This window comes from Diachasmimorpha longicaudata, chromosome 2 (assembly GCF_034640455.1).
Source record: "Diachasmimorpha longicaudata isolate KC_UGA_2023 chromosome 2, iyDiaLong2, whole genome shotgun sequence".
NCBI lineage: Eukaryota > Metazoa > Arthropoda > Insecta > Hymenoptera > Braconidae > Diachasmimorpha > Diachasmimorpha longicaudata.
Window position 1 is genome coordinate 8,227,614 of NC_087226.1, and position 27,999 is coordinate 8,255,612.

At 38.6% G+C, this 27,999-nt stretch overlaps 2 protein-coding genes across 3 annotated transcripts in view; one reads left to right on the forward strand and one right to left on the reverse strand.

Annotated features, from left to right (window-relative positions):
* Window positions 1–27,999, forward strand: part of LOC135159843 (uncharacterized) — a 131,050-nt gene that overhangs the window by 7,659 nt on the left and 95,392 nt on the right. Inside the window, exon 3 of the mRNA XM_064115934.1 lies at window positions 13,692–13,864. Within this exon, the coding sequence (XP_063972004.1) occupies window positions 13,792–13,864 (73 nt within the window). The 5' untranslated portion in view covers window positions 13,692–13,791. The remainder of the gene's footprint in view (window positions 1–13,691; window positions 13,865–27,999) is intronic.
* Window positions 278–27,980, reverse strand: LOC135159840 (homeobox protein SIX3). Of its 2 annotated transcripts, none has more exons than XM_064115929.1 (3): window positions 26,308–27,980; window positions 3,006–3,410; window positions 278–2,671 (listed from the first exon to the last, which is right to left on the reverse strand). In XM_064115929.1, exons 1-3 carry the CDS (start codon window positions 26,946–26,948, stop codon window positions 2,290–2,292), a joined length of 1,428 nt encoding a protein of 475 aa, XP_063971999.1. In that variant the 5' UTR covers window positions 26,949–27,980; the 3' UTR covers window positions 278–2,289. The 2 variants fall into 2 exon arrangements, with proteins under 2 accessions (XP_063971999.1, XP_063972000.1); XM_064115930.1 differs by having other exon boundaries at window positions 279–2,671; window positions 3,006–3,407; window positions 26,308–27,975.

A 27,999-nucleotide genomic window follows, 5' to 3' on the forward strand; every position in this document is an offset into this window, starting at 1 on the left:
GAGTAACTCTCGCTAAAGCATGCGCCAGGCTTTTCACGAGTGAAGCTTAACCTATGGGGATCGGTTACAGGGATGGGACGAAAGCCCATTGGTTAAATTTGTCAGCGATCCCCACGCCCACACGACCAGCATTATCATCCAACCAGAAAGCCCCATCTTATGTCCTCCACCCACTATCGAAAAACCGGGGAATAAAAGCAGTTCATTTTTCATAGAAAAATCTCGTGAAAATTGTGTTGGATTTTTATTGCACTTTATATTGGTTTTTCGCCCATTTTATTGAACAATTCCGCAGATATTGTGGCTGTTTTTATAATGAAAATGTCTCATCGATAGATATTCTACAGAAAATAACTAATAGATGTTTTCTATATTCAGTTTATTTTATTGAGATATTTTCTGTTGAAATTCTTTGATTTACTTTTTCCAAATTTTAATGTTCCCCTTTTTTTTTGACAAGGGAAAAAGGGAGCGGAAAATGAGAAAATTCGTGTTTATGCATTGCTGTAGAAATAGTTCCATGAAAATATGAAATTTTAGTCATTCATTCGGTTGAAGAGTTTCTATTCCACAGAATGCGCAGAGTTATTCAATAGAAATTGATAAAATATTCTATTGAGCTCTCTAGATTTTTCAGTGAAGTAATTTGGATGATGCGTATAAATAATCAACGAATTCCGTAGCTTCATAATAATCTGTTAATATATTTTCGCGTGAATATATTTACAGGCGCAAATAATATTTTTTTCATAATATTAATAATGAATATCAATAAGGTTCTTTTGTTCATATATATAATATGTATAATTTTTTCATATAATTAATTTGTTTGCGTTAATAACCTAGATATCATTACGTACTAGTATGTTCAGTATGTATAAGGATTCAACCTATACAATAATTTTTTTCCTTCTATCATAGGCATAACGAGTTTCATTACTTTATTTTTTTGGATTTCGAATAATTTTTTCACCCTCCAGAATGTGCCTGCAGAACTTTGTCTTTCGTTATACGTGGAGAGGATTTAATTTTTTTTCCAAGTAATCGCTTGTCGATTTTGTTTCCCCCATCATCCATGAAATTCATATTTTTAGTTGATTTATTTTTCTAATATTAATTTATTCTTCACCGCATTTTGTGTCTTGCATCTTTTATTTCACTCCCAGGTTAGTTTTTGTTTTTTAGCGAATCCGTACGATAATCGTATTTTTCAAGCTGCGCTAGACCTACTTAATCTAATGACGGACTTGTACAGGGCGAATAGGGATCAAGGCAGGGCTGGGATGATGGTAAATTAAGATTCTGATGGCATTGTGTTCATCACAATAGTTGATAACGAAAAAGGCATCTCCAGTCTTTGAGACTAGGAAAATTATAATACAATTTGGAACATTTCTACAATAGAACGACTACAGACTTTCGTTGTCGTTTCTTAGGTTGTCCAGGCTAGATATTTAATATTTGCAGAAATATGATAAAAAATGAAAATGACGAATAAGGTTTACTAAAAAATTACAGCACCCGAAAAATCTGTAGTTCTTTCCATAAAAGGTCATGTAATTTCTTCGTAAAATACAATCTGTTTTCATTTTTAACCCGAATTCTAGGCAACAAATTTCTTGGCAATCAGTATTTAATACAATTGTTGGAATCCCAGTGTTAATTTTTATAGAACATTACATTACTGAATATTAATTGGCTCGATTTTATCAATAACTTAGAAATGAGTATGTGATTTTAAAACAGTCTGGACATGTCATTGAATTCTTAAAAAAACAATTAAACAAAAATTGCCACTAGGGAATCACCGCGAATCAGTCTCGTGTCTCTCGCGGATTATCGAATAGAAGTTAATAGAATAAAAGAGCGGGACTGGATTATTTCAGTGTATGACACATTATATAATTTAGAAGATGTCATGAAATCCAAGTTCTACGTGTTCCCTCAAAACAAGCGTTTTCAATGACTGGAGGTTCATGATATTTACAAACCGTTGGAATTAACCATCAATAATACCGTATGACATTGCAAATTCGGTGATTGGGCAGGGAATTAATGACGAGAGGAGAGAAAAAAAAATGTTGAGGTGATTTCTAGTACTTCCCGTATGATTCTCCGCTCTCTCATTCCTCTTACAATTAAATCGGTATTTACAGTTAACATAAAAAAAAAACAGATCGTTTGATGTCGTGATGTACGATAGATATTTACAGAATTGGAGGTGATCATTATGATGATTCATCCATTTAACAATGCCCCGATCGAGGATTCAGAATTCTGATGACTCTATCACGCTGGTGAAAATGGCCTGTGAATCTGCGGTGGTTTAGGATTTATTGGTGGTGTTGCCACTCTTATTAGACCCTGACCGGGTTTCTGCTGAATATGGTGGGACGTTTGACTCGGTGGACTGCCTCGAGACGATGGGGTGTGGGGACTTGGTACAGCTACTCTCAGTGGTCCTGTCACTGAGAGATTGGTGGCTACCAGGGGCGGACTGTGAGCTTCGCTCAGGCTATCAGACAGACGGGATATACCACCGTCTGATAGCCTCGAAGCATCTGATAGCCTTGATATACCTTCTGGGAGTTGGTGCTGGGGGTGAGGATGATGGAGAATCGTTTCGTGGTGGTGTAATCTCGGGGGGTGTAATCCTAGAGGCTCCGGCAATCTGTAAATAACCGAATTCGTGATCAATTACATTTTTTTAGTTCAATACACTTTCCATGTTATTGAAAATTTATAAAATAGAAAATTATTGAATTTCTGATAACAATAGCAGGACGATTTTAGGTGAAGTTACAATAGAACAGTAGAATATCATTCAAAATAACGTCAGCAACTGATTTTTTATGCCAAAAAGAGGTTTCGCCTTTCGTAGAGGTTCGTTCATTAGTGACTTTAAATTAATTTGAAATATTTCTGCTGATGTTCCTCTGTGCTCTTTTCTGATACGACCAGAAATTTTCAATATCATTGATGTGATAAATGAATTTTATACAAACCTCGACCCCAAATCATCCCGCGGTCCGACGGCCTGAAACGGACTTGTATCCGTAAGCCTAAACATTCCTCCTGTACTGGGAATCGTCGGGTGATTATGCTGAGGACTGTGTGGCCCAAAGCGAAAACCCGTCCCTGGGAATTTGAAGGCGGTGGCGTGGGTAAAGCGAAATGCATGCGTATGGCCGGCGTCAAATCGAAAATTAAGCGTTGGGGGTGGTAGTGGTCCAATTGGGCCGAGAGAGACAGGTGATGGTTGATGATGTGATGGTGGTGGTGATGATGGTGATGGGGGTGATGTACCGCCCAGCGATATGTCAGAGTCTTCTGTATCGCTACCGCCTGGACTGGGACTCAGGGCACGACGGGAAGCCCCATTCCCTTGGCCAGATTGTTGTTGTATTCTGCTTTAATCATAAAAAATAATATTGATTAATAATCAAGTCACAGATGTAGAAATTTTCGTCATCGAGTAGACAATTAACTCGTGAAGGTCCCGATTATCGCGCTGAGCAATTTGGTTTTTAGATCAACTAAATAATAAATGTTTAAGGACATCCAAGTGTCTTACAATTGCTGTAGACCATACCATTATCAGTCATCATATTTGTTACTTAAATAGCGTGAGGAAAATTTTAAAAAAATCAATATTTAATGGCATTGGAGCTATATGTTGTCGATATATTATATTTTACTGAAAAATTGCAAAATATTTTAGATTCCACGTTTAGACTTGGATATCTTTAATTAAAAACAACCCAGCAATATAATTGCAAATAACAATCGATTGAACTTCAACCGATTACAACAGATGATACCATATACTAGCGATAAGAGACGAGAGAGGAAACGACGCATTCAGTAGAACACACGGAGGTGCTAAACGTCGCTACATCCGCATCATGTTTACAACGCGCTAATAATAATCTCTAACACAGCTCGTTGACTCAGCCAGTCATTAACCAACGGCCTTTATTCAGATAATTAATGCATGGATGAAAGGGATTCATTCTCCAACAAGCGTCACATCCAGACGCAGTCATTAATCCTCAATTTTTATTCATTCACCGTAACGAAATAATATTTCAATTCAGAAATGAATGCACTTTGAGGGAAAAAAAAACATTGAAAATCTCAGTTGATAATGTGTATATAATAAAGGAGGGATTTGAGGGGATGGAAACAATACGATAAATTTTAGTTGGTGAACAGCGGGTGTAACTCCCTCTACTTTTGACGTTGGAGACGCTGAATCGATCCTACAGTTTTCCCCGGTGCCAGTCGGGGAACTGAGGATGAGGAGAATGAGGGAGACATTTCTGCGATGAAAGGGAGAAAAATAAGTGTAGGAGGAAAGTCCGTGTGTTTTCGTTACTAATCGGACTTCAACTCCCTCTTGTTACATCTCGAAACAACTCAACAGCCGTCTTTTATCGCTCTTTACGCCTCCTCGATGCTTTTTGATGTATTTTGGGGATGGGGCTTGGGAGATTTCCAAGTTATTAGTGCGGAGGTGATTTCAAGTGTGGATAGATGTTGAGGTGATGGGGATGTGGACCACCCGAGCTTGCCAATGGAATGGGGAGTTTATTGTTTGTGACTTGTGATATTGAATATGAAATTTATTAATTTATCACTTTGGGACATTAGGTAAAAAGAAACAAAAATCCTCATGTTTTCAAATTCAAAATTACAGTACCTGATCAATGACATATTTTTGGTTAAAGCGAAATTTTTTTGCCTTAGGTAGAATTCCGGTAAATAAATTTGTCTTTTTCCATTGTAATCTACTTTAGTTAAATTGAAATAATTCGGTTTTGACTCTCAATCCGCAATTAATCATCTTCATCGACCATTGAAAATTGGCAAGAAGGGTGTATCAAATCGCTGGAAGGCACTTACGGAGATAGAGAGGGCTTTGATACAGGTGCCTGAAAGACGCTGAATGCATTGGTGTGTGGTGATTGTGGTGGAAGAGGGACTGGAGAAATTCGGTGGCCTGTTGTATTATATGTCCGACGCCGATGCTCCTCGAGCTTCCACTCAGCCCTCTCCATATGCATTTACACGGGATGACGAGACAATTTTTTTAGGAATATCGCCAGCACGATGCCAATTATGGAGATGGATAATGGGACACCGGTGGCAAATGGTCGGGACTTTTTCATTCGTCCAAATGAAATACAATCATTTTCTACCCTAGCAATTATTTTTGCTAATTCGTAATAGATTCAGGGAATTATTGTCAAGGAAATGGTGAAATTAGGGGATTAATTTCGATATTGATGCATATTCCTTGGAATTTATTTTGCTCTTCCGAAGATAAAAATTTATATCGAGTTTTCACATACATTTTTTCAATAATTTAATCGAAAAGTTAGCATTTGAGTGATTAAAAATATCAAAATTCAATTAAAGCAGCGAACATCACGTGAATTACTTCAAGACTAACAATTTTACAGAAAATCAAATTTAACAAAAAATAAAATCACAGAGTAAAAAATATTTTTGATCACTGAAATGAAAATACGAGTTTGAATGGATATGAACATTATCAATGTTCATAAAATTATCTAAAAGTATTCGATATTCATATGGATTAAGATTTCGACAAAAAAAAATCTCCCTCATGTCTCACCAAATACAATAATCGAAAAGCCACCCCATACCCCACCAGACCTCAACCCCTTCCAAAAGGCTATCATTTTAACAGAATCTGGGGGTCATGTCACTGTACACCACACACTTACCCGCCCTCCATATTCCACGAGGATTTTACCTTTATTTTTTTTTTCTTCACACAGACATCACCCAAGAGGATATTTTCCATCTCTCGTGCCATGCTAAATACCCAGTACCGGGGGGAGGGAGGGGGGGGGACAATGGATGGATATATATATCGGGCCTGGAGAATCTGAGCCTCAGTTGGCCCACGACAAAAGGTAACTGGATACCAGGGTCCGTCAATGTGCATGATGTGAACGGTCGAGGCGCGATTCGAAACGGTACACGCTTCCCTCCCTTCAGCCCCTCAATCCCCTCGATCTCTTGTATCCTTCACCCCCTAAATACCCTTCGGGACATTTTTTCATCTTGCTAGCTCGTTTTTAATAGCCGCTAATAGAGACGTTAAAACGATATGGTTCCTCCATCCCCCTGCGCGACTCTGACGGTCTGATCGTTCATTCTGGCCGTTTTATTCTTTTCATTTGAAAATGGGGAATTGTATTTGTGCACTCGATGCTCATTCTTCGTTTCTTTCATTAGGTGGAACAATAACGTAGGTTTGCGCCATCTCATTATCGCATATTATTCATAAATTTAAGAACAAAGTCATTATTTTTTGGTGGGATATTCACTGCTTGTTTTGGACTTTTTGGTTTTATCACGAGGTGCATTAGGATGAAACAAAGGGCGTCTGGAGTGCAGGAGCATGCCTCGGGTATAGATTTGTGAAACGCCGACAGTATACAGGTAGTCCATGATTTGCAATATTTTATCGCACCGAGATCAAGTGGAGTTTTTGAGTTTTTTTTTCTTGTGGCGTTAGCTCCTTCGATTTTGGGGAGGGGGAGGGGTGAATACATTTCATGTGGCGCCGAATACATGAGATTGGGGTAGAACTGGGGATGGAAATTACTGGGAATTTCGGTTAAAAATTTCCAATAAAATTTAGTGATGAGGGATTTTTTCTCCGAACTACAAAGAAAATGGTACAATTCTCGAGGGATTTATTTATATATTAGGAGTGAATATGAAATTTATTAACTAAATTCGTTGCACTTTGTGCCGGACTATAGTTACATATCCCTGATTTTCCCCTCATCTTGTGGATAGTGTAGAATGACTTTTTAAACTGAGAATGACGATATGTTTGACGGTTTTTAAGTGCTCGATTTGTTTTACTTGGGAGCCTGTTAAAGGACATCCGATATAGACGAGTGGAAGTCTAAAATGTGGGGTCAAATGTCAAGTTTATATAGATAATGTTCACAATGTTTTGTACAAATTCATGAGGCGAGCGGTTTAGTTCTGTCTTTTCGCTTATGGCAGGAGAAATATTCGGACACTCGAAGGGGATGGAAGGCGCACTTATACTTTCCCTTTACTTCTCTCGAGTGTTGTTTGTCCTAATGGCACTTGACGTACATCTCCCGACGTGTATAGTATCGAGAATAAGTTTTTCATTTTGTTTCAATGGAAGAGAGCAATACATCAGAGAAAAAAGAAGTAATAATTTACGTTCTTTAATTATCTTTTCAGTGTAAAATGTCTTGACTTATTTTGCGTTGGTAACTTGTATTTGAAGAAATTACACTGAGTTACAATTGTAGTATTTCAAATAATTGTTGTACAGTAGATTACATTCTTTCTTCTCGTCGTTGTGATGTGAAAAATATAAGAAAATGGGGTTTTCTAAAACTCGAGAAATTGTGAGACGGTTTAGTTGTAAATTGAATCCACTCTACCGTTTTCGGTTAGACAAGAACATGCCAGTGGAAGGACTTCCTCCCGAGGCAAACTACGTCCGGACTCAAAACCGTAATCCCGTTGTCTCTACACGTTCAACGAGACCGTAAAATTTGCCCTGGCTGTACTCCAGGGGTTACCTTCAAACCCCGTATACAATAATGTAGGAAAGCCATCCTCTTCTTCCATTCTCTTGCGTCCATGTATCTTGCTTGTCTTTGGCCCGTAAAATTATTCCGTTGACGTTAACCGTTGTTGCCGCAGCGAACCGAGATAAACGAGAGGATAATTAGCTACTACCACCATCTTCAATGGCCCTCTGGGTAATACCTCTGCTACGCACGATTGGATTTTACAAGGCGAGGAAATGTTTTGTTACTCAGGTGTGGATCATTCTACCTTATATTTCCACATTTCTTTATTCTCGGGTCGGGGTAATTAAGCCATTTCCTCACCTGGAAAATAATGGGAAAACCCGCCGACATTTGGCAGATGAAGACCGGAAGCTCTTGTCCATTTTTTTTTCTAAAGAAATAAATGAGAGATTGAAATCGTAAAATTATCTAATGAGGGAAACAATTTTTGACCAGTGAAAATTTATTTCTTCCTTCAGGGTTTTCCCATAATTATCGTCTAATTGGTATGTTTTGCTAATCGGAATATCACTCGCTATTATATTTAAAGAGAATTGATTCAATGCATCAAAAGAACTTCTGTAAGGCGATTTTGTCTCCACCTGAAATTTTATTCAATTTTTCAACAAGTCCCAACATCCCTAAACGAGATATTACGTATTCATGAGTTGTTTAGCCGTGTGAAGATGAGAAAAATACGGGGTTAAATAATTTATTTGTAATCAGGAGTGTGTCAGGGATTGAAGTGTGCACAGGGGCGTTCTTGTCAGAGCTTTTGGGCGATGTTTGAGGGTAAATACGAGAGACTATCCCATTCAGATATCAATCCACTGCTTCAAGAGGCGTTCAATCGACCCCTAAGACATTTTTGTCCAGTAAAAAAAAAATCTAAATCAGTGAAATGTTGACAAACCGATGAAAAATTGACGCAATAGTTTGAACTGACGCCCACGCGCCTTTGGACTCAATACCAATGAGTGTCGAGGGCTCTTGAACAAGCCAGTCGAATCCCATTCTGAGACCTCGAGTGAGAGCGCTCTTCGTGACAAATTAAGTTCCACTCCTCAACACTCCAAGCATCCTAGATCATTCGACGACCACCCGTACCATATTGTTGTCTCTCCATTGGTGGCACGGGTCACCGGAGAGCCAAATACGCCTTGGCGAACAATCAAAATGTGAATATTGAGGATAAAAAAATGAAAAGGGGGTAGGGATTTTTCTTCGAAAATAAAGGGACGAGGTAGACGGGTAATCGGATCGGTTTTTGTCGAGGATGAATCGATCAGAGAAATCGATACGACCACCCGTGGATCATGGGTTGTGGAGGAACGGTAGTAGATGAAAAACAATAGGAATTCGAGAAAATATTTTTTTCTGTTCTATTTTTTTTTTCATTTTGTAGTTGAACATTCAGAGTATAAAGGGAGAGCAGACTTGTGCTTCATTGCTACTAGAGGATGGGAAGTCGTAAGGAATTTCAAATTTTTCTCCAATGATATCCACACCTTAATTTTCAGTCCAATTGATTCTTTTATGAAGTAGTAAGTTCTCAATAATCAAAGTCCTCGTTATTTCGGTGGAGTTGTCACTTGAAAAAAATTTAGTGAGGCTTTTTCTCCTCGTGGCTAAGTTACGGACAATTACGCACAATTAATTCTGGGCATACAACTGATTGAAATAAAAATTTTTGGTTAAGATTGAGGGCGACAGCCCGTGAAACTTAGGTTCTCGTGTTCGCCTCTGTGGACCGAATGGCGAATGATGCGTGCGAGTGGAGGGTTAAGCGAAATGATGCGATCGAATGATGGAGTGGGCACAATCTGTATCGTTTTTCAAAGTGATCCGTTCGTTCCTCCCACCTCGTGTACTTTCTTCACTTGGATTATTTTCCACTGTTGATTTCAACGTCTTTTCGTACATTTCGGGAACTTTTTTTTATTTTACCTATTTTGGTTTTATTTTCTTCTGAAAAACGGGCAATGGAGAATGTTGGAGCGTATAAAATTTCACACGTGAAGGAAGCTGTTGGGGAGGGAGAGGATCAGATTGGCCTGGGCCTTAAGCCGTCGCAAATTACCCGGTAAGCCTTTTAGTCGGCGTGTCCGTTTTACGGATACTCATTTTGCCTAGTCTTGTGGTTGAAGGGGTGAAATTGTGTATGTGGTGCTTCCGTTTATTCGGAGAGGGATATTTATATTAATATTTGAGATTTAATTGGAGTTATGAGGTTTATTGTTTGAGAGACATTATCGCGTGTACGCTAAAGCAAATTTCGGATTTTTTCCAAAAATACATCCGTTGAAAGGTATAAGTATTTTTTGGATAAAAATAGCAAAATATTTTAATCTTTACTCAACTCATTTTTCTTCATAAATGACTCAAATAATTATGGCTATTGGACGATTAGTGGAAATATCTATTTTTAATGAAAAAAAAAACAACTACTATTTCAAAAAATCAATGAATTTAATAGAGCCCCATGTGATGAAGAAAATGAAATATTCATAAACGAAACTCATATGATTCGATTTAACTGCAATATAATTTGATGGCTGTAACCCGGGGTATATCAAAGGGCTGAGGGGTGGAGGGATTTGAATCTTCACGAGCAATGCCAATGAAAATCCCTTCGGGGTATGAAATGTTACCCCTATCGTGTCCAACGATATCCTTCGGTACCCTCTCTTTGGATACAACGTTGATCGGTCACTGGTGCATGAAACAGTTAAGCATCGACAATGTAAGCCAATCAAGGTAGTAAACTGAGGGGAGGGGGGGGGGCGCTGTATCAGAGGAGGCAACTGGGTACGTGGTAATCGCTTGGAATTGCGTTAAAGTTAAATTTTTATCTCCGTTCCCCTCTACTTCAGGGCAGACGCTGTGTTTATCTCTCTTATGCCTTCCGGGGATATCCTGTCTTTTGCCTCTTTATGTCGGGTACTGATTGGTTTCACGACACTGGAGATGCAAATCATCCGCTGGAGAAACTCAATTTTTGATTTTAGGTCTCAAGATATAAATTTTGATTAATGAATTGTCAATGGGAAAAAGGTGAAGTGAAAATTCGGTGGAATTCTATCTTTTAGTAGTTAAAAAACACTAGAATTTCCAATGGAAAAATAGGTTTTGAAATCTTCATGAGTTGAGAGGCCAGAAAAATTTTCCGTCGATTTTTCCACTTTCTAATAGTCATCGTTGACTAATTGAACTCCAATTTGCAGTTTTCCCAACTTTTCCTGGTTAAAACATGAATAACCAGTGAATAAATTTCAAAACAATTCTGAAAGTTCAGTTCTAGAAGCCTTCTTAACCTTCTTGCAAGCTCTCACAATATTTTTCATTTGTTAATGAACAATTCTATTTTGAAATTCACAATTTTGTTTGTTATCTTGCACAATAATTCATTTGTGTAAAAAAATTTGACTTTCAAATAAGAATTACACCTCCAACGAGACGACAGTTTTTGCCTATAACCCGTTGTTGATATCCCACGTAAATGCCTCCACTCACCGAGATTTACAACGTTTGATTAAGCAATTAAGCCCCAACGATTCGAAGGCATCATATTTTTTTTGTTCCACGTATCTTGGAGAATCAGTTCACTCGTTACGCGGACATGCGTGTGCTATCAGGTTTGATACACCTAGGGTTGTCACTATTTTTTTTGCAGTTCACCGGTGACATTGACAGCCGGTTGGATTATTGGAGTGAAAATATTATTAAACGATCTTGTCTAATCATGAAATTGATCGATCAAAAGAATTCGGAATGATTTATCATCAGCACGTGTTCTTGGGTGTAGGTTTATTTTGTTCAGGAATTAATCCACCTGTTTTCACGATGTTGGGAAAATGTGACGATGGAAAATGACAAAGGACGACTCGAGTGGAGACGAGGGTAAAAATTAAACGATTCCGGTGGTGCCCCCGGTGGGATAACCCCCGGTGAAAAACGAATCAATTTCTAAACTCTAGGCGAGTTCTTGGGGGTCGACGATCTTCGTGTAAACCAATTTCAGGCAATTTCCAGGCAAGAATAGCCACTCCATACGATGAATTGACCTCTGTGCCCATGGAAAACGAGGAACTTTTCAATTCAATACGTTGGAGAAAGGTTGAACCTGGAAACGCACTTGGAGCAGCGACGAAGTTCAAGATGAAATAGAAATTGAGGAAAAAATAATTTTTTTTTTATTCATTCGGAGACCAAATTTTTCGCTTCAGTTTTCAACCACCAAAAGATTTGTTTATAAACAGCTAGTATTATTCCTATTCCACAGAATAAATACTGAATTTCCTTCAATATTAGGGAGTGATTGTCATTTCATGATCGACATGTGTACACAAGTCATGGTTAATTATCAAATTCAACCTTTATTTGAAAAAGTTCAGACAAAAAAAATTCTCGCAGTGAAATTCAGAGGTGAATACTTTCGTTTCCACTGGGAATTCGGAGATTTTCATCTTTATATTTCCTGGGATCTCAGTTCGCCCGTGGAAAATTAGTCCCTCGTCCCTCGGGGCAATGAGCAAATCCTACCCCATCTTCATTCGCAGTTGGAGCGATGAGAGACTCGGTGAGTTGATATTGCAAGTAGAATGGGGGGTGGCCCTTTTCAATGTTTCGGTTTCTTGAAGTGTCAAATTCGATAAGCGGGACAACCTTTCTATCCACCGGGTATTTTTTCCTCTCTAATAAGAAAATTCATGGTAAAAATTTTTATCCAGACTTTTGACAAAAGCATTTTTATTCGAATATATGAGGATCAATTGACTCCACATAAAAGTCAGTCCATTCTGCCCCGCTGAATAAAAATGTTAGTGACTAGCCAAAAATTTGGCATAGAGTACATGATTGCAATCTGGTGAATTTCGAAATAATTGAAAAAATGTCGAGAATAATTGTTTTTTTTTCCTTGTCATTACTCCAATCCATTAATCATTCAATTGTCCCACCTAAAATCATTATTACCTCTATTATACGAACGCGAATGATGAAACCGAGTGTAAAATTATCCCCACCGACAGGCACACCACGACATTATGAACACAACTGTGAGCGTGATAGCATGCGCGAGTTGATGCTAATACACCTGGCAAATATCGATTCACGTTGCAGGTGATTCTCGACACTGTTGGCTAAATGACTGCTGTATACCTCGTTGTGTAACAAGTAGCATTAACTTGGACTGAGGGTGGGAAGTGACGAAAGAGATGAGAGAAAGCAAAGGCGTAATGAAGTAGTGAAATGAGTGTGCTGGGATTTATCGCACACGAAGAGAAAAGTTTAATAAAAAGTAATAAAAAATTTGGGACAAAATTTTACCCTATACGGATAAAATTGTTCATTTATTCAAACAAAAATTCTTCAACAATTATTGGCCAATGTTAGAGTTGATTACGACGGTATGCTTACGTAATATTGAATAAATATTCACGTTCATGGAATTATTTCTGATAGTCTGAATAGTTAATTTGGCAATTTCAGCGCACATTAATTTCTTGTTCAGTGTTTCTTGGGTGTTTTCAACTCAGCAGAGAAACATTCACTATTTTCACCATTTGCTAATCGAATTCTGCAATACTTTTTCCATTACGTACTGTCATCTCATATTTATTGGTGGTCTCCTGCCACTCTTTAAAGTGCTTCCTGTGATGAGTTTATCATATGTCGTAATCCTCCGCAGGATCAATATTGGGCGGGTTAGAAGCATTGCGAAATAAATAAGGAAATATAATGAATTTACTATTTTCCCGGATTTTTGCCCCGATAACGAGATTCCATTCGACGATTACATGACTTGTTTAGCATTTTTTTCCCCAACTTTTTTCGCCGCACACACATTGATATTGCCTTTAATGAAAATCCCCCTGTTCCCTTCGTCAGAGTAATAATTACCCTGGACTCATTACCGCATGCGCAATATAGATAAGAAATTAGCCGAAACTCAATTTCCACTTTCAATTGAAAAATGACCTAAACAAACTGGTAAAAATGAAAATGAAAGAGCCGAGTTTTTGTTAGTTAGCTTTTTTTTCACGTGTGCAATTATTTATGTTGCAATATTTTTTTATGTTTCAGTATGTTTCACTCTATGAAGAAATAAAAACAATACAGTGATGGCTCAAAAGCGATATTATCTCGGTGCATTTACGCTAGAGGTGAAAAATAAAACTGCAAAATGGAAAAAGGAAGTAAAGGAGAGGACGGAGAGGATATAGCCTCATTGCGTTACGTTGTCTCGATGTGTGTCGGTAAGTAATTACCTCAGCTATCTTTTATCGGTCTCCCCGATTAATTTCACGTGTTTTAACGTTGTATACAATGAGGCGATCGCATGGCGGAGAGAAAACGTCTGTTTCACTTTGTTCGATAGGCGGTTTTTTCTGAACAAATTGGTTTGGATTATCTTTTTATTCGTGGCGAGTTTTTTAGACGGGCGGATGCATTGGGAGGCTATGCAAGGGTCTTGAAATGCTTTTTTTTTAGGCGGGAACTTCGTCAAAATTGCCGGGTGAAGAATATTTTTCGGTTACATTTTGCTATAATTTCTTCATTCAAAGTCGTAAGAATCGAATTACGAAAATTGCTAAAGCAATACAACGATTGGTAAACTTCAACCAACATTCACGTCCGTTCAAAATTCGTATCCTATACATTTAAATATCCGTAAAAACTTATACAGAAAGCCCAATAGTCCCTCGCGAAGGTCACCTCCTCTTCGAGCCCTTTTGCGATGACTAAGACGTTCCGCGGATCTCGGCATATCGAGACTTTAATAAGCACATCTCTCACACATTGCCCCAGGGGTGAGAGCAAGTGAAAATAAATACACCGATGAATAAAAAAAAAAGTAGTATAATTCGTGGCGATGCAACGAGTGGAAATGATCCGCTTGAGGCGGGGAGTTCAAGTAAAAGGACAATGTGAGCTCGTTAGATGAACCCCAGCAGAACATTGGCTACTTTTCCGAGAGATATGAAGGCTCGTTAGCACGTATCAAATCATCCCAGAGACTTCCGTTTCACGCGTCAAATAATATTTTTCAATTTTGCATTCAATATTTTTTTTTTGAGAAAGTCTTCAACATTCATTTTTACCTTCATCCAGGGCATTCTCTCTGTTTCTTTTTTTTTTTTTCTTTATTTTCGACAAATCACCCTCGAGGTGTACAACTCTAATCGCAAATTGGATTATAATTCACGAGCTATAAGTCACGCTCGTCACCTCGAGTGCAAAATGACTCGATGCGAAATTCTCTCTCCTTCGCATTGAGGGCATGTGACACACAATTTCTCCCTCTCGAGGTTTTATCTTGTGAGTCCCATTCTGTCTTCCCCTCTCTTTCCGTCTTCCGCCAATTATTTAGTAATTGAATGCGAAGAAGCTGAGAGTCATCGTTTAAATTATCATTCCGGTGCCCTGTGACGCCGGTCGGAGGCTTTATTGTTTATCCGTTGGGACGACCGGGAGACAAGTTAACGGTAAATCTGTATGGCGTGTCAACTGGTAAAAATATCCTTTCCCGTTTGTCAAGACACCGGAGGAGAATTTAGTCTTGAAAGACTGAGAGCTGAATTTTGGAATTCTATGGCATTCATTAATTATCATATTTTTCTTATTTTATTTCTAACGAAATTTGTTGAAATTCTTTCCGAGAGACTTGGCCCTTGTCCGAAGACCATCGCCCATTAGTTGTCAAATTTTATGTCCGGGTGACACAGTATTTCAGAAGATTGAAGATTCTCAAATAAAATTTTGTGATTTTTGAGTACGTGAAATTAGGAATCTCACAATTACACTAGACATTGTTCATTAAGTCGAGATATTTGGAAATTATCATTCAGGATCATAGTTCCTACATTTTGCACACCCTTTTACGTAATGGAAAAATTAAACGCCATAAAGTCACCAAAACGTAATCCCCTATTTCAAGATCGTGAGGATCTTAGGATGAGGCTTTCAAGAGTCTTAAAATTGTGAAGTCCCGAGTAGAGCATCTAAATAAGCGAACTATTCAACCCCCACTCAGTATTTGTGTTCAATTTAAATTTTCAAAATTTTGAAAGTTTCATAATTTGAAGTTATAAGTCACGAAATGTAACTTCTTGTATTGGTACTTTTATTTTATTCTTGAAAAAACAACGAAATCTTCATTGAAAAACTCACCGCGATAAAGTTTCACGACTAAAGTGAGTAGTCAACTCTGACGTTATAATCGCATACACGATCGTAAGTCAATGATCCCGCGGGGTTGGATCGTTGAGGCCCCTTTTGGCCGGCTCAACCCCACATTGTGCTGCGTCATCGTTGGAAAAACATGGCCGTCCTCCTGGGTTGAAACATTTGTATTAAAACAAAAGAGAGGTTAGGTGAGTTTGCACCTCGGATGCATGCGCCTTCGAACTCAATTTACATAAGTATGCTCGATTTCTGTAGATTCATCCAGGATGTGAGGAGGTAGCCAGGGGTAGAGTGTTCGCCATTGGGCGCCCTTTTTTTTTTGGAAACAACGATTCATTTTTGAAACACGAAACATATACACCTAGGACAGCTAGGACAATGTAGAAATATAGATTGTGGGGGTAATTAACTTGTCAAAAATCTGGGGAGTCATGTTCTGAGTTATTTATTATATCTCTAGCCATATCATTCTCGCTCTCGACTTCCACGAAATTATTTCCATAATTTGGGGATGAAGGAGACTTTCTGCAATTCCAGAGGAACCGCATTACGGGGAAACTGCACTGAATAAAAAATTTCACCGTTAATTAATCCATTTTGCATTGTTAATAGAAAATTGGGTAAAATTTAGGACAAAAACCATTTGGAACTTCAGTGAATTTTGATTCCAGTTTCTTACAATTTTTTTCACTGAATGTATTTCAGTATCACGTTTTTCATAATCACTATTAAATCATTTATGGGATATTGTCGCATAAAATAATTCAACTGCAAAGAGAAAATGTGAATGGAACCAATGAGGAATGCTTCATTGAAATCCTTTTAAACCGATCCTCTTACATGCGAGTTAGATTTTAACGTGATGTTTGCGTTTCTCTCCACCCACTCGCGCACTCACAAACGCCTAGCGATTGGCAAGGCGTACGGATTAGTCCAAATGGTAATCCCATAGGCAAAGCGTCGCGTGCACGACTTGTTTTTACAGTCTCTGAATAAAAAAGGGGGAAGGGCGGGGGGGCACCTACGTCACTTGTCGCGCAATGTTTGCACACTCGTTTGGGCTCCTCGCCTTTACACTTTTTTTTTTCTTTTCATTCGGCTTATGTACATTCGAAAACATGGCATTATCTATACTGTATTTTCATGCTTGTGTATCAAAAATTGTCTGAGCGATTCGGATGAAAAGCTCGTATGAAGGATAATGGAGTGTTATTTCTCTACTACTCAGGGTAGAATGGACTGTGAACATGAAAAATTTCGTCAGTCGTAATGAATGAGCTCTTCACAAAGCACCCCGCCATGTTCACCTGTCATTTCTTCCCAAGACTCCACTGGCGATTTGTCTGGTAACCTCGACGCACATAGCGCCTTCTCTTCCTCATAACTACCGTCAAAACACCATTGTCCTGAGTTAACGATGATCATTTCTTATCTCCAACCTCTCGTCCCCCTGTCCGCAAAACTCTGAGGGTGAATATTTCCGTGTTATCACTTCTGAATTACACGATACACAGAGTGATGAGGAGGTACTCTTCTCATTCTTATTTTTGAGAGTACGAGAATATCTGATTTTTAGTAATATTTAAATAGAATCGAGTTTATGGGTAGGACATTAATCGTAAATTATTATTCCTGAATTAAAGTAGAAAGTCAGCCACTGGGTGAAACTGCCCCCCCCCGCCCCGCAATTCATCGGTATTTTATATCCTCCACAATCAGTGAAGCATGTGTCAACTAAAAAAATAACAACAAGAGGGAAAAAAAAACTCCCGGGGCAATAAAGAATTCGGTACAGGTCCATACGAAGTAATAGTGGAAGGACTGTGCACGAGAGTGATTTACTGCGGTTTAAGAGCCCTCCGTCGGCAACTCCACACACGGTTACACAAGACCCTATGTTCCCCATAGTAACGTTCATTCGTGTCAGCGTTGAAATCACCTGTGAAAAGTGATACGACTACACTGATACACTGATGGAAACGCTGTAATGATAGTGGTAGTTATTTTCCTTCTCGAGATTATGACCCCCTTTTTTGAACAATTAATTCACTGACGACGTTGAATGATGATTGAACCGTCACATCATACGAGATATTAGAAATTCATTACGAGTGGAAGGCTCTAATGTACCTTACCGAACAACTCGTCAAATCAAATTCAGCTATAATGCCCTCACGACTCTTCCCACACCGCGATTATTAAAACCGTGGCTAATTGACACGCGAGTGGAGGACAACATACTCTGGGTTTACAAGTTTTCGCCTCGGTTCATAGTACGGTAATCTAGAGTAAGAACACGTCAAATTATACTTTGTAATGATCCAAAACCTGACATCGTAGATTAACGTTAGCTTTGAAGAACGGAGAGATAAATATTGACGAAGGCTGATCGGTTTCAAAATTTGAATAACTCATTTTGATGAACATAAATCGTTAGGTTTTTTTTACAGAAGCAGAAAATTGCGTTAGAATGTCATTAATAGTGCAATCTTTCAGCTTGTTTCCAAGTTGGTGTCTCAACCCTTGTAGAAATTTAATCTCCTCGGACAAATTGATAATTTTATCGATAATATCTGCGAGTGTCGCATTGAATTTCAGATGCGTGAATGTTATCGCGCGTGAATGTTGTTGTAACAGGGATGCCGGACAACTTGTTACTATTTCTACTGAGAAATACACTCCAGTCGATAATCAATTAACTTCATTAGGTTATACTCCTATATATTTGAATTGATAGCATATGCATACATTCAAATCGAAGCTTAAACAGTTATGCTAATAAAATTGAATAGCTATCGCCCTTTTTGGAGATTATAGAAGTTATGCATTATAATTTATGAAATAATTTAAATAGAAGGTTGAATTTTGGTAGGATTGTAGCTTCTGACATTGTAGTTTCATCTCGTAATGCACCGGAGACAGGTGTATTACAAAAAAAAACACTAATATACCCAGAAAATGGACACTCTTGCTCTGTTCTGTTGCATTCTGTTCTATCCTCACTAAATCCCCTGGGGAAATCGTCCGAATACTCTTCCTGTGTCTCAACTTCTCCTCGAAGGAACTACACATTTTTAATGTAAACGTTTTAAGGAACAAAATACGACCATTTGATACATAACCTCAAGTTCTTTCCCCTTGACATGTTCTTCTCAACGCACCCTCGATTCCATAGCGAGTCAACGTTCACTCCACACATACTTGAAATCTATTTTCATCGATTCGACAGATGTAACATTTACTTTAAGCATGAGCAGAGGAGTGCTTTAGTGGAGCGCGTGGCGGAATCGATCGTCAGATGTCTACCCTCTTCAATCTGCAGTCAATTGTTTCCAGCTAAACTGTTTGCCTTTCTAGTCGGCACCCTTTTTCGTACATTTCCAAAGGCGTATGTGCCTCTCGTTAACAGAATCACGTTTAAGTTCAATGATTTCACGCTCACCAAATATCTCGTCTAACATCTAAGGCATCTAGGACCAAAGATGATCTAATGAAATTGAGACGTCAATACTCTTTTCAATTTTAAAACGATTAATCACCTTAGAACGTGGGAGCATTGAAAATGAAGAGATAGGTTTTGTGTTGGTTAACGGCTCAATCGTAAAACAATCATGATTAAGCCGGATCGTTTGGATGGGGACCTAGACCCCGAGTATCCGCCAAATCATGCTGGAGTCGTTTGTTAACCGGACGTGTGAGTAACAATCATCAGAAATAAGCCCTTGGGTCCAACAATGCTAGGAAAAAATAACCTACTCGGACCCGTTAAAATTCTCACGAATTTCTACACAACAATGACCCTATATCCATTACAACCGACCACAGAAAAAAATCCACATCTACAATAAAAAAAAAAAATACATTCGAAATGTCAGAATGGGACGCGCATATCTTCAGATCAACTTCATTCATCGAATGGAATTTCTGATGCCGTTGACGGTCTTTGAAAGAAGCTCTTGGGTGTTGGTTCATCTCTTTTTTTCCCCCCCTACCAGTCTTTTGCTCCTCTGCTAACCGTCCCGTGGTCAGATTGTCAGCCGCTTAATTAACCATGAAACAAGCGGAGGGGTAGCCGGACACTATGAAGGAAGAATACCGCATGGACATTCGATACACCCTCACCATTTACCTAAGGAACCTACACCGTCTTCCTCCTCAACACGAGCCTCCATACGATCCCTCTTGCACCCTTTTGCCAAGAGGGCCTTGATCAGTGCCGAAGGTACCTGGAAATCTTCTCTTAAATATTTCGTTTTTTTCGTCTCTTTTACGGGACGTAACGTGATATGCGATACGCACCCAATGGAACTCTATATCACAGGTGGCAGTGCTTTGAGCCTGGCATGTGATCATCCTAGAAATTGTTTTTTTTTGTTTACCTCAGGTTCTTCGAAATCATATGGCTATTGGGGAAATTGAAGATCAATGGGGAATTGAATTTTTAGAGAAAATTTTGAAGGCAAAGAGAATTTTTATTCTGAAATTACGAAGTGGATTTTTTTAAGCTAAAGATGTGTCGATTAAAAAAGATGGACACGAGAAATTTCCATTTGAGTGTATTCATTTTTTTTAATAGAGGACAAGGACAATTCGGTTGTTGGCACTGAAAACTTTTTAAATTTCTCTTTCTCTTCTATTTTGCAATGTAGTTGAAGGAAATTTGACATTTAGTAGAGGTGTAACTCACAGAACTTCAAATTTCGATCTTCTATACAAAAACAATCAGCGTTCGATAGTGTTTCATGTGGAAAAGTATTTCTTTTCAAAATCTACTTGAAGTTGCCATTATAATTCACTGAATCAGTCAATTAAATAGTTGAACGTCAGTAGGGTTGCAGTTCTCATCACGTTAAAGTTTAAAAAACAATCGACTGATCATTTTCGGAGATCGTGAACTTCATTTCTAACTCTATGCCCAAGATCATTTAATCACAAACTAAGAAATTCAACAAAATCTGCAATTGGTTTGACTTTCCGAATCATTATCCCCAAATCCACTAGTCTCATTCATCTACAACTAAAACGTCAACTAAAACCCAACGGAAAGAACGAAAATTGAGAAGCTATCGCCCCCTTGTTATTGCACCGTTCGGATAATCAGCGGCTGGAAGTGCATGGTTATCCAATGGATAATCGGTAGTGTCGGATGAACCTCGACGGGTATCGATTAACCTATCGGAGGGATAACGAGTATCGAGTGATCTGGCATTGTCTCCTCACTCCGACACTCTATCACATGACACTTTACAATTAAACTCTCGTTTTTTTTTTCTTTTTCGTCCATTCAATGTGTAACGAGCACCAATTTTTTATAATTCACGATTCGTGTTTCAAAACTATGGGCGGAGGGTTGAAAAAATAGTACTTGTGAAAAATAAAATTCACAGGGAAAATTGACACTGATCACGAGAGAGGGCGTTATATAATTGTTAGAAATTGATGGCAAGAGATGTATGGGTTTTTAATATTTATTTTTACGGATAGTGAAGGCAATCACGACATGGGCCAATCGATGGACAAATTAGTGGACTTGTGGTCCCATATATTGACTAATATTTTCTGGGATTTCAGCCCTTGATGGGGGAACCCCCACGGCGATAGCGTGAAAACAGTCACGCGTGCACCCTCCTCAACACTCGACTAGTTTTGTCCCTGTACACGTCGTCCTCACATCTCTCCGCTGTTCCGTATGAGAGAATCATTATTATTGTCTCGATTTTTGGTCCTACGGTGCACAAAAAGAAAGTATTTTGGGAGGAAGTGACAACTGGAGACCCGGCGATTGCCTGGCAATTACCCATTTCGTATTATTTTGTTTCATTTCGGGAGTGCACGAGACGTGATTTTTCTATTATCCTTCACCAATAAGTGATTTTTGAAACGAAAAATTTGGATTTTTTTTTTTATACTCAAAACAAGGAATTGAGTTTAAAGTGAAGGTGGTGGTTTCACCGCCGGCCTGCCATTAATTATTCAACAAATTTGAATAAAAGTAAATCTCATTTTTCGTAAAGGAAAAGATCTAGAGTTGATGGACTGGAATACGTCGAGTAAATTTGAGAGTTTTGAAAAAAAAAATTGAAGTGTGAGGTTCTTGATCCCCCAGAAAGTTGACCGCAATTCATCAAAAACTCGTGGAGTGTCAGAGAGGAGTTGTAAGAGAGCAGGTGTCATAGCACCTTGGCACTAATGATCTCGGCCTACGGTGAAATTAATCATCTCCTTTGTCTCACGTTGACCACCTCAAGACTTATATTTTCGGCATTAGGGGGCTCTGGAATTCACATTCTGCTTTCATTGTTCGCGAATTGATTTCACCTCCCCCCCTTCTTCTCCCGCTAAAATCGAGACAAAAAGAGGAAGTTGGGTGATAAAAATAAGAAAATGAAATGAAAATAAATTTTAAAACAGAACACTGTATTCAGTGGGCAGCTGTCGTCAAGTGAATCCTCATCTTTTCTCACACAACACACGCGTGTCAAATATTAAAACCCCGCAGGGTCGTAAAAGATAAAACGAATCACGACGTGACATTTGCGATTTGCTTGTTGCTCGTTTGAGGTCATCAAGATAACGGACGGTGACGAACAGGCGGTGAACAGCGAATGGAAGTTACATGAAAGATGAAAATCAAAATAAACAAATTGAGGAAAACTGATTTACAAACTGAAAAAATCTAATTGTCCATTTCAAGGGGAAATGTGATTCAACAATTGTCAATCACTAGTGAATAGCCCGTGCCCTTAACGTTTCTGTAATTTTTAAAATAAAAAATTAGAAAAGTTATTGTTAGACTAGAGTCGGACAAATGAGAGAAATTGAATTAATTAAAAAATTGTGCTGAAAGACCCTCTGAAGAATTCTGGAAACAAAAATAAATTGAAAATTCGAGTCTTCATTTCTCCAGTTGGTGACAATTGAAGAAAACTGATTTTTAGTTGAAGTTGTTTGTCACCAATCGATAAAGAAATATGAAAAATTATATTATAGACAATATTAAGAAATTGGTGAATAAAATCAGATGCCACACAAAAGCGTGTACCAAAGAGGTAGAAGGGGGTTTGCGAAGGGGTAAAAGAGACAGTGGGAGTGAGTCAAATGCGATCCGGCATGTACACACACACACACATACACACGTCTAAAGCCTCAACCCCTGACATAGGAGAAATGCGGAGATTGCTCCGGGGCTTTCGGGGTTGAGCATATTGAATAACTCGCTCGCTGGACCGCGAAAATATACCGCATCAGAGCTGGAGCTATCTCTATGCGGCAATACGTATATCGCGACGGTATATTCGTTATGTACGGCTGGAGTTATACATACCAGTGACTCTCCCACCGTTGGAGAGCATATCGACATTACGGTGAAAAGGACCTGCACTGGATGCATAGACTGGTCCTTTGCATGTATCCTATCCGCTTCGTTTTTCCCATATTCATACGTTTTCCAACCCCTCTTTGCACAGATTTTTTCATTCTTCTTTTTTTTATTCGCACGGATTTTACAGGGATGGTGGGGTCTCCAAGTCTCACTACATTGCTTTTTTCGTTTTATTTGTATCCCTGAAAATGTGAGTTGCAATTGTAACGTTTCTTTTTTCGTCTAAACAAACGGAGTGATAATTCTTCCCATAATTCTATCGGAATATATTTTGTCGGTTTTTACGGATTATAGAAAAATATTTATTCAAGTAGATAAAGACTTTATCATCGAGTTTAAAATTTTTCAGTATGAAATTACGGCTCATTTGGGATTTATCAAGAAATATTTCATGGAATTTTTGCCATTGTGGATGTATTGATAGATCGTTTCTGAATTTTTTTTCACAGAAGTACTTAACAATTTATTCCATACACTCCGATATTAAAACATTTATACACTTGTGTCTTCAAGCGAATTTAAAATATTAAAATTCTGTCATCTCTATCGCTCATTGGCTGATCTTTCATAGCGATAGCTCCAGCTCTGGTGCGGTAAATTTTCACGGATGTAATTGTTTAATCCACTGATACAATAGATTAGTTATTACAAACGAATGGATCTGGTTTGTAGGTTAAGATTCTCTTGGTTCGGTGATCGTGCCCTAAGTGAGTAGAACAGGAATGTGTTAAGGCCGGCCTGTGTGCCCAGTAGTTACATTTTCCATGATTTTTTTTAAACTCCGGAAAATGCGCTAACCTTATACCGTGTGAAAAATATGATGGGGAAAACCCCTTAAGTGTCTGTTGGACTTTTTGGTTTGGGACACTCCCTTGGGTTCTTCATAAATCAAGTAACGAAGGCATTGGGGAAACTATCCACACAACCAAAGTCCTTCGGCTCCCTCACTTCTTATTGTCATTTGAAACAAGCCCGAACCATAATGACCGTACCTAAGGAAAGTGAAGACAGGACAACAAATCGGTGTAGGCGGTATTCCAACAATGACACCACCAGCCAAAACCTGCTGGTCTCTAGTACGGGCGTGAGCCTACGAGTGCCGGGTACTAATAATTATATCCTCCCCGGGTGGATTTTCCTTAGATTCGATGGACAGGTATATTCATGGATTTTTTTTTATTTGTTGAGTGGAAGGACAATTGTTTTACAACTAGGTAATTCCGTTCTTGAAAATTGCTGAAGGTGAACCAATAAAAGTTTTTCCCCAGTCAATTAATGGGCTCAATAATCAATGAGTAATTTGTTCAGTTTTGGATGAAAGAATCTCACTATTTTTCAATTTAAGAAATTCAGTGAATTTGGTGTATTTTCATTTGAAGTAACCAATACAGCTTTTATAAATTTGGCAGTGGTAAAATGAGATCAGCTGACTTGAATCGAGAAATAATCTTGAAAGATATTATTTCGGGCAAAATTTGGTAGAAGCAATTCATTTGCTTTTGTGTTGATTAACTTCGCAACAATGAGAATTATTGCGAGGCCTATTTTCGCATTGTTTCCAACTCTCAAATATTTTCAAGGTATCACTCAGAATATTTTTCTCTAAATATTCGGTTCAAACGACACCAGCTGTTATTATTGTAGTCTTTCATTCCTCAAATTCTGTATGGTTTGGCTTATTAAACGAATCGTTGATTGATGCCCAACCTCGCGTTGATTATCCTTAAAAATTTTTCCAATAAAATTTTTCAGACAATTTTGTTTCAATTTTTACCAAAAATTTTTGTCCCAGTGATTTTTATGCGGGAATTTTATTTGAAATAATCGTCGAAAATATTTCCTAAATTTAATGGCTTTTTTCCCTCTCCCCAATAGAGATTTGACTATCAGAAATGCGAATGTACTCGGTAAAATGTGATTTGAAAGACGTAATTCGAAAATCGAGGCTCCACCGTTATCCGACGGCAGCGACCCTCCGTCGGACGTTGAAATGAAATTACTCGACCCTTGTCGGGGGTATATGGAGTTTGTCCAAAAGGGGGTAGAGGAGAATAACGTGTATACAGCCAACGGGACCATACACTGTACTTCTCCACAAAGCCCTCGTTTGCTGAGGACAACACAGAGAATATCAAGCGGCATTCGGTGCCCCGAAGGGACCTAAACCACTAAACGTTTTGTGATTAACTTCCATTAAACGTTTCTTAATGTGAACAATCCATTTTTCAATTGAAAAAAAAACAACACATTTTCTCAATCAAAGAAAAATCATGCAGATACATCTAGTCCATCTAGTTAATTCTCTCTCATATTAAAAATCTAGAGAGTAGTGGTTTATTTTCCTGACGTTTGCTAAACATTTTTTAATGGATAAAATTCATTTTTGGTTCCCACAAATCAAACCGTGTCCCCAATTCTGAATAAACATGGTGCCAAATCAATACTTCTCCCATTCAACATTGAATGGATTGGCAAATCATCTCATTCGGAATTGGTTTAATAAATCAGTTACTTCTCAATGTCAGTAATCAATTTTTGGATCTAGTTGTTCTTGATGAGTCTTCTTAGCGATTTACACTATTCGTTAATAGTTACGACGGTTTGTTACCAATAATTAAAGTGGGATAATTGAAGGATTCATTATTATCAAGATGAAACTTGACAGGTTTGCATTTGGAATGCATTTTAAAAAATCTGAAAAGACATTTGAGAGTTTTCTTATAAAAGCAGATCGATGAAGTAATTAACAAATTGCCTTTGGAAATGAGTGCTTCCTATAGCAATTTATAAACATACAATGTTGAAGGAATGAAGTGTCTGCGATTTTAAATACTGTCCATTATTCATTAACAAGCAATGAATATTCGAAAAACAATAATTCCGCAGTCTTCGTTTTTTTGCATTGTTCTCGCCCAATTCAATTTCATGATCAAAAATGACAGCTGATACCTGAAAGTAACTAAACCATCGAAAATAGCTCACGTCTCCCAATCGAATGGGCTCTACACAAGCAAATTTTTTCTGTCAATGCTCGTGTCTAGATATAATCGTCAATGAATCCGTATTTTCATTGATCTCGAATCACACAAATAACTACTTGTCACATCTTCATAAAAAAAAATATGTTCCTACCTGTTCTTGGCAGCAGCAGCTCGATCTCTCTGTCTTCTGTTCTTGAACCAATTTCCCACCTGCGTCGGAGTGAGGCCCGTTGCCGCGGCCAATTCCCTCTTCTTTCCCGGATTGGGATAAGGATCCTGGAGATACCACTCTCTCAATAGTGATCTCGTTCTCTCCTTGAAACAATGTGTCTTCTGTTCACCATCCCAGATAGTTCTCGGTAGTGGAAATTTCTTTCTAACTCTGTATTTATCAACAGGACCTAGAGGTCTACCCCGAAGTTTTTCCGCTTCGGAATAATGGGCCTCTAGCCACATTGCTTGCAATTTACCGTGGGAATCTTTGGTGAATTTGTGCCTCTCCAATATCGCATATAGTTCCCTGTAGTGTCCCGAATGAAATGCAACAATAGCCCTTGCCCTCAGCACTGCTTCACTTTGATTCAATTCCTGTATGTTAGGATGTGCTACTGGTAAACTCCACAAAAATCTTGCTAGCCTCTCTATATCACCACTTTCCTCCAGTGTTTCACAGACTGTTGCCACTTGGCTAACGCTGAATGACAGCGTTGGCAATGCGAATATTGGTGCTGGTATTATTGGTCCATTACTGCTAACTGTTGATGCAGCACCTGCTGGCGCCACTGCCGACATTATCAATTTATGAAAAAATAATAATTGAAAACCTAAACAATTAAATTCCTATTCACTGTCACTTCACAATAGCATCGATATCCACGAGTTTCCCAAAATTCATGGATTTGTACTTTCTTCTCATCTTGACATCATCTCAGTCATCACAATAATGTCAGATGTTCAATCGCACACTTGTCATCAGCACTTTTTGTAATTTTCACCAATTGACATTTTACATATTTATGCCTTGTTAATTAGACACTGGAGTGCGTTTATCCACTAGTTATGGAAATTATTGTTGCAATGTCTTTGTGCATTCCTATGAAAATAATCTAGGGACAACGGTGGCCTGACTGTTGCCTCGATCGTATCGGATAGCAAACTGGTTTCGCTTACATCCCGGCATCTCTGTCCCAGCCCTACCCAGCATGATACGTTTGTACGCCCGTTGCACCAGGAGTCTCTCCATCGGTGCTACCTACTCCAACTTTCCCAAGCCTCCATCCCCCTCGATATTCATCCCCACCTCTGGTGTATTTCCTTTTTCGTTAGAGTCCTTCGTTATCCCCACTATGATCATCATATGTATCAACCTTCCACTGGTGGGCAATGACTAAGCCACGCCCCAGCACCAAGAGCCGATTGGCCGGATCGAATTGTCGTTGCTATGGTTACAATTCTTCGTGTTACAGGGGATCGCTACTGTGTGAGTTTAATTATCCCCACTACTCCCCGTTTCTTTACCCCTCCTTTTGCCGGGTGGGAGCAGTGTTTTACCGCGGTGATATGAACCACTATCTGTAGCTGAGGTACACGATTCTACATCACGCCCCACCACTCCGGAGGGCTCTTTGTCACTCGGCGTTTGGTCGGTGGAAGATGCTCCAACGAGCCGGGTGCTACTAAGAAGTGTTGGGGATGCCTTCTACTGGGGGTGTGGGTGGACAGTTTTCGAACATTATGATTGTGATATTACCGGTTTTTTTTCGGCTTTGAGGAGTTGAATTTTTACGTGTTGGCTGGCCGGATATCCATCATTAGGAATTCTCATTATGTTTGACTTTTGACA